This window comes from Balaenoptera musculus, chromosome 2 (genome assembly GCF_009873245.2).
Source record: "Balaenoptera musculus isolate JJ_BM4_2016_0621 chromosome 2, mBalMus1.pri.v3, whole genome shotgun sequence".
Taxonomy (NCBI): Eukaryota; Metazoa; Chordata; class Mammalia; order Artiodactyla; family Balaenopteridae; genus Balaenoptera; species Balaenoptera musculus.
In genome coordinates, this window is record NC_045786.1 from 62,812,037 (window position 1) to 62,819,100 (window position 7,064).

At 55.5% G+C, this 7,064-nt stretch overlaps 1 protein-coding gene across 1 annotated transcript; it reads right to left on the minus strand.

Moving 5' to 3' along the window:
- Positions 1 to 232: 232 nt before the first annotated feature.
- NR2E3 (nuclear receptor subfamily 2 group E member 3) lies at positions 233 to 6,575 on the minus strand. The gene is made up of 8 exons (XM_036844326.1): positions 6,441 to 6,575; positions 5,759 to 5,885; positions 5,495 to 5,598; positions 5,158 to 5,406; positions 4,868 to 5,043; positions 3,728 to 3,974; positions 3,371 to 3,476; positions 233 to 575 (listed from the first exon to the last, which is right to left on the minus strand). Exons 1-8 carry the CDS (start codon positions 6,532 to 6,534, stop codon positions 443 to 445), a joined length of 1,236 nt encoding a protein of 411 aa, XP_036700221.1. The 5' UTR covers positions 6,535 to 6,575; the 3' UTR covers positions 233 to 442.
- Positions 6,576 to 7,064: the final 489 nt, after the last annotated feature.

Below are 7,064 nucleotides of genomic sequence, written 5' to 3' on the forward strand. Positions count from 1 at the left end.
GAAGGCTCCCTCAGGCCCCTTTCCAATCAACCCCACCCCCTGCCGCGGAGGTAACCACTATTCCAACTTCTACCACCATTGGTTAATCTTGCCTATTCTTGAACTTTGTATAAGCAGAAGTGGTGCCTGGATGCTTTTGTTCAGCGTTTACATCTGTGAAATTTATCCATGTTGCCACATAATATTGATGGTTCATTCCTTTTTATTGCTGTTTTCCATTATATGAATGTACCACAATTTATTAATCCAGCCTATTGTCATTGTACAGTTTGGAGCTATTATGAAAAAAGCTGCAACGAACATTCTTGTCCTATCTTTTGGTGGACATTTCTGCTAGGTCCACATACCTACGAGTGCAGTTGCCGAATCAAAGGGCAGGCAGATGTCTAGCTTCAGTAGATTGTTTTCCACAGTGGTCACACCCATTTTATTTCCACCTCCACTAGTTTTTGAACATATCACAAAGGAGCTTCTCCATTGGAGTGTTCCCTATGGTCTTGCGGAAAAAGAGGAGCTCAACACGTTCGGAAGTGATACACCTCAAAGCCGGGAGGAGCAGGAGCAGTTTCCCAAACCTGAACAGCATAGAGGACACCATCAGTTTACCAGCTTCTGAGCCCGAGTCCCAGGGATGGTGCCATCCCAGGAGAGGCGGAGGGGGAAGGAGAGGAGGGATGACCGGTGCCCAGGGCGACTGAGGAGGAGTTTAGAGGAAAGGCCCCATTCACCTACCCCTGACCCACTGTGGCCCTCCTCCAATCTTTATTTGAGGAGTGTGATGAAAATAGTGAATAAATATCGTTTATTATGTGTAAAGATTATAAAGTGAGAAGTTATTTATATTAATAGTACACATGAATATATTATTAATTGAATATAATGATTATAATTACATGATGATTAATACCACATATATTTGAATAAGGATATAAATTCCTGGGAATTTCCTGTTGGTCAGGTGGTTAGGACTCGGCCCTTTCACTCATGGGGCCTGGGTTCAATCCCTGGTTGGGGAACTAAGATCCCACAAGGCGTGACACGGCCAAAAAAAAAAAAAAAAAAAAAAAAAAAAAAAATATATATATATATATATATATATATATATATATATATATATATATATAAAAATTCCCCTCTGTAAGCCACCTAGGATGATAGAGTAGCTAGCCATTAGTGAAAATGTTCTGCAATCGAAACTTAATTTTTGTGGCTGAGATACTCATCCAGAAAAGGAGTCATTGTAGTTTTAAATAAGAACCATTTGCCAAGGCAGGGGTCCCCAGTGCAGAGAAGGTGGATGGTGAAGCCCCAAGAGACAGGGAGGGACATTAGACCCTCCTTGGGTGGGAGGACTGACAGCTGGGGTCAGTGCCCAATGTCAAGGAGGCCACATCAAAGTGGGGCAGCTCCAAGCTCAGCTTCTACCACGGAGGTCTACGGGAAGCCTTCCCACCTCCCAATGACCTACTGAACTTGTTTTGCCAAACCAAGGGCTTTCTTTCTCTTGTAAGAGCCAAGCCGGTGGCACTGAGCAGTCGTGCACCCCTCCCTTCTTCTGCTTTTCTGATCTAAGGAGTGTCAGGAAGGAGTAACTATAAAGCCAAGTAGAGAAATTGTTTTTCAAACTGCCGGAAGTGGGTCACAGCTAGCCTTTTTAAACAATAAACAATTTAAATTTAAACAGAAATATCAGAGTAAATCATTCAAAGTAAGGGCAGGTATTATTTGGGGGAACTTTGTCTCAGGGTCTGTGTGTTATTGGGTTATGATGGAAATTGCATTTCTTCCTGGGTGTTGCAGTTTTTAAAAACTGAAATACGCTGGCTTTAGAGAACCCCAAATCACTTGCTCAGCACTCAGTTTCTGCCTGCAGTTGATACTGAACCAACTCCAATAGGAGTGGCAAAGGAAATGTTAATCAGAATTTTGAAATTTGACACAAAACCAGTATGCCCAGACATCTCTGGGAGCTGAGCCCAACAGAAACCTGGTGAAGGAGGGCCGCTGGTGCCTGAATGTCTGTGATGACTGTTCTTAGGGTGCTGTGTTGAGCCTTAGGGACACGTTCTACCTATGCTCACCAATAGCAGAAATCTTTCTGTGTGATGGGTATAGTCCTTGTACCTTTCACTCTTTCTAAAAGAAAACTACCTCTTCTTTTGATCATTTGTCAGATTACAGGGGATTCGAGGGTGCCCGTGTTAGCTTACTTCTTCAGAGAGAACTGCTGGGGGCCCAAGAGAATGCAGAAAATATGGTCTAAAATAGCCAATAGGTACCTGGAGTCCAAGTGGTCCAATCTTGCTGAGGCTCCGTTGGATCTGCTGGTGCCGGGGCGAGCCGGGCAGTCCCAGAGCACTGGCTCCTGCCCCACTATCCCTGCAGCCACAGTCTCAGCTGGCAGCCACTGTCGTCCAAACCCAGCCAGGGCAGTGCTATTGTCCATGCACGTGGCTTGTGCAAATGCCTCCCTGTCAGATGTCCCGCTGCACCTCCAACAGGCCTCATGTTCCCTCAAAACTCTTTTCCTCCTGACTTTCCTTTTTATTTCTTGACTACCTCGTCTCCCAGATAGCTCTTCTTCCCCTCGTTCCTTATATCCACTCAAGTGTCAAGTCTGACCCATCTCAACTCCCAGTGGCTCCCGCATCTGTCATTGCTTTTCCACTCCCAAAGAGCAGAACTCCACGGCTCCCCTGGATGATGGCAATGTCTGCTTCCCTCCCTGGTTGGCTGCTCTGTACTCACTGCCACGCCCCTGCATGAAGCCCAGCTCTGTGTACAGCACTCTCCTGCTCAAAAGCCTGCAGTGGCTCCTCTCTGCCTAGCGAATCAGATTTGGCCTTTGGCTGGCCTGAACAGGCTGATGCCAGAGAGCCATTCTGGCTTAGTCCCCCACCTTCTCAGTGACAGCGATCTCTTACACCTTCCAAACTGGGCTCCTGACCTAAGAACATATGCATATTCGCCTCTCTCTCTCTCCCCCTCTTGGTGAATGATGATTTCTCTCCTTGTAGACCTTATCCTTCCTCCAAGTCCAGCCCTGCCTCCAGCTCTGCTTGGCACCCCATCTCCCAGTGGGTCTCTGTCTCCTGCAGACACATGCAGCCCTCAAGACCAGCCCTCAACTGCAGTGTGGTCACTGTGCTGGGCACCCCTAGGAGACAGCAAGTTTGCCTTATGCACATTTTGGTCCCTACGCCCGGGCCTGGTGCTGTGCCTGGCACTCAGTAGGTGTCGGCCATGGGCTGGTTGTACTGAGACTCTTGTGCCATCTAAACAATGCAGCCCTGAGTTGGTGCCAGAGAGGTGGGCAGGGGGGTGGCGAGATGAAGGGAGAGATGGGCAGGTAGGCACGTGCGCGGGTCACCTCACAGGCTGGCTGGGGTGGTGGGCCTTGCTGTGCTGGCTCAGCATCACCTGGGACTGGTCCTGCAAGGCCTCCACATGCTCAGGATCCTTCAGGCCCCGTGTTTCTGGAGAGAAGCAGCAGCAGTGAGCTTCTCTCTCAGCCCCTCCGCCCCCCTCACAGTCAGCCAGGGCCTCAGGAGGCGTGAGCCCAGCCCCGCAGCCATCCATCCCCTCCTGCCCCCAGGGAAGAAGTCTGCACACATCTGCGTCTATGTGGGGCCATGGAGGGAAAGTGAGAGGCAGAAGGAAGTCACCAGAATTCCCCTTCTTCATCCCCAACCACTCTCCTCTAAGGCTTGGGCAAAGACTCAGCTACCTGGTTTGAAGAGGACCAGGGCCTTCATGCAGGCGAACTCCGTGGGGTCCACCGCCAGTGCCCGGAACCTTGAAATGGTTTCCTGCAGGATTCGAGTCTCTGCACTGGCCAGTGCCAGCCGGCCCTGAGAGCTGCCACCAGCAGAGGCCTCAGGCGGCGCCAGCAGTGGGCAGCTGTCCAGGGGCAGAGACCACTGGATGGCTCCGAGGAGGAAGAGTTCACTCCAGGCCTCTTCCAGCAGGATCACCTGTGCCCAGAGAGAGGGCGAGCGTTATGACTGATACACAGCTCCTCTGGCTCAGCCTGGAACCTCTGCCACCTTCTCGGGTGTCCTAGGAAATGAAGGGCTGGTCCCGGGTGCCCAGAACATTCTGACCTCTGCCTGACATCAACCAGGGGTCCAGAGCTCTGGGACTTGGCACCATCTGGCCCAGATGCCTCAGCTGCAAGATACTCTGTGGGCTCCATCCCAAGCTGCAAGTGGAACACATAGGAAATCCTGGAGCTGTGAGAAGCTGGGCAGCCTCAGGGACTCCCCACCAGCATCCTAAGTTAGGCATCCTCAGCCGACTCAGCCTGGCTTCTGAGCTGCTTCATCCAAACCACTGGCTAAGGACTCAGACTCTCAGTGTGCCTCTTTTCCTGGATTTGTCATGACAGGTCCCCTTGCTCATGAGAAGCCCAGAGGGGTGTCCTAGAGGAGAAGAGGCAGGGCTGAAATGCAAGCCCTGAAGTCAGGGGCATTTGTGTTCCAAGGGAGCCCAGGTTTGCCCACTGATGCTGTTTAGGGTGTGCAGACCACCCTGTGACATACAGAGCATCTGTAGGGCCTGAGGGCTTGCCTAGGAGGAAAGAAGACCCAGAGGGGCACAGGCACTGTCTTCAAATCCCTGGTCCCCGTGTGTCCCTGGCCATCACTTTCCCCTGGGTGATGACCCCGACCATCATCGCTGCCCAGAGTTGTAGCACCCCCAGCAGTCACATCCCTGAGACTGGTGTCCCTGACCATCACTGACTCTGAGGCGTGGGTGTTCCCAACCGTCACCATCCCCAAGCCACGTGCACCGCCAATCATCACCTGCACGAGGAGGTATGCGTCCCCAGCCCGGCGGACTCTTGTGGGCCCCCTGACGGGTATACCTGATCCCGGAAGGGCAGGTTGGAGAACACGGGCAGGTTCTTGGCCCACTTGACAGCCATGAAGAGGAGGCGAGCCGACGTCTCATGGATGCCGTCCAGGCCACAGGGGGAGGAGGAGGAGTATGGGGACGAGGGGAACTCGGGGTCATTGCTGGTGACATCAATATTCTCATCGGCTGTTGGAGGAGGCTGTGCATCAGGCCTGCTCCGAGGTAGGCGGCAGGGGCGTCTCAGGGACCCAGGTGTGGGGTGAAGGCAGGACCCGGGAGCTCAGCCATCCTCCCACTTACCATCCTCTGGCTCCAGCTTAGTGCAGGTTTCGGCCGTTATCAGGCTGGCCATGAAGTGGTGGTGGCCTGGAGGTGTGAGGGCCCGGGGCCCCAGGGCTCTGGCTGCAGACACCGGTGTAGGGCCCCGCGGGCTGGGCCCTGCTGGGGTCGGGGGAGCCGCCAGGGGCTCCAGCCAGGGCTCCGTGTCTGACTCCACGCGGTCCATTCGGACCTGGGCGGTGCTTCGTGGCTGGCGCTCGTTCTGCACGGCTGGGGAGACAGGGAGGGTCAGGACGCCCCGCGGGTCACACGCCCCCTTCTCTTCTGCCACGCGTCTCCGGGTGGTCTCCCGACTCACCGTCCTGGTTCATGCCCGCCTGCAAGCACTTCTTCAGCCGGCAGGCCTGGCACTGGTTGCGGTGGGCCTTGTCCACTGGGCACATCCCTGCCCCCACCTGGCACCTGTGGGCGGATGGGAAGCCCCCAGGGAGTCAGGGTCCCGCCCAGGCCCTGGGCCGTGGGTTTCGGACATGTTTGCCACAGCTCCTTCTTCCCTGACCATCCTCCATCCTTCCCAGGCACCTTCGGGGGCTGGCGGGCGGCGGGCGCTGCCCTGCCTCACCTGTAGATGAGCCGCCGCCTCACGCTCCTCTTGAAGAAGCCGCTGCAGCCGTTGCAGGCGTAGATGCCGTAGTGCTTCCCGCTGCTGCTGTCCCCGCACACGCGGCACTGGAGCGAGGGCCCTGCGCCTGAGGGGCAGCCGGGCTGGGTGGGGACTGGGCAGGGCTGGTCACATACCCCTCCCGCCTCCTCAGGGACCCCTACGCCCTCCTTGCTTCCTCGTCCTCAGGTTCCTGTGCACCCATCTTTAGACGTGCCGGTGTCTCTCCCATCTGGAAAAGTGTCCCGCTTATCATACCCCCTCAGCCCTCCTCCTCCGCCTTCTCTCGCCATGACCAGTTCTCAACAAGAGGACGCTCTCTGCCCCACCTCCCGCTCCCTCTCTCTGCAGGTGGCTTCAGGCTCCCTCAGGCACAAAAGCAATCTTGGCACCACTGCTACGGACCTCTGCTCCCACCCCCTGAGGGCCCTTCTCTCTCCTTTCCTCCCCCATCCACTCAGCTGTCCTGTCTGATCCCCATGTTTCTAGGATTCTGGGTTTGCCAGCAGGTTCCCTCACACTTGCCCACAGCCCTTGGGGCTCGGTCTGAGTCGCTACGGCTCCTTTCACGGTCCCTGCAAACCTCTGACCCACACTCCACTCTCCAAGGGTCCAGACCCTACTACGTCCAGGAAAGCCATACCTGCCAGCTCCTCCCCCAGGCCCCACTTGCCTGGAGACTCCTTCCTGGAGGCAGGCACAGCTGCTGGCGCCGCTGCAGCCATGTTGGAGCTCATGGGCGTTGTCAGCCTGGTCCTGGCTGGTCCCAGGGCAGCCTCCGCCTTCCTGCCTAAGAGAGGCCTCAGGATCGCTGAGCCGGGCCCAGCCTCTGCCTCCCTCTCTGATCCTCTGTCTCTCTGTCTGTGCCCCTGTCTCTCGTCTATCTCTACTTCTCCCTCTGTCTCTGTCTCCTTGTCTCTCCTCTCTGTGCTCCTGCCTCCTGGCCCCTCTGTCTAAACTCAGGAGCTGCCCCAACTTCCCCTCAGAGCAGCGGCTCCGGCTTGGGGAGATTTCTCCCAGGGCAGCGCTGGATGCAGCTTATGATCCTCTTAATCTTTACTGTCTCCACAGGGGATCAACCAGCCACACCTGCAGCATTACCAAGGTGCCCCCGGGAGCCGGTCGGGCCTGCTGCGCCCACACCGGCTCCCAGGCTGCTCAGTGTCTCTGGGTCCCTGTGCTCTCAAGCTGATCCAGTCGTGAAGGGAGGTGTGGACTCCACTGGCCCCAGGACCGTAGGGGTCTGGGGACAAGTGTGTGGCCGAGG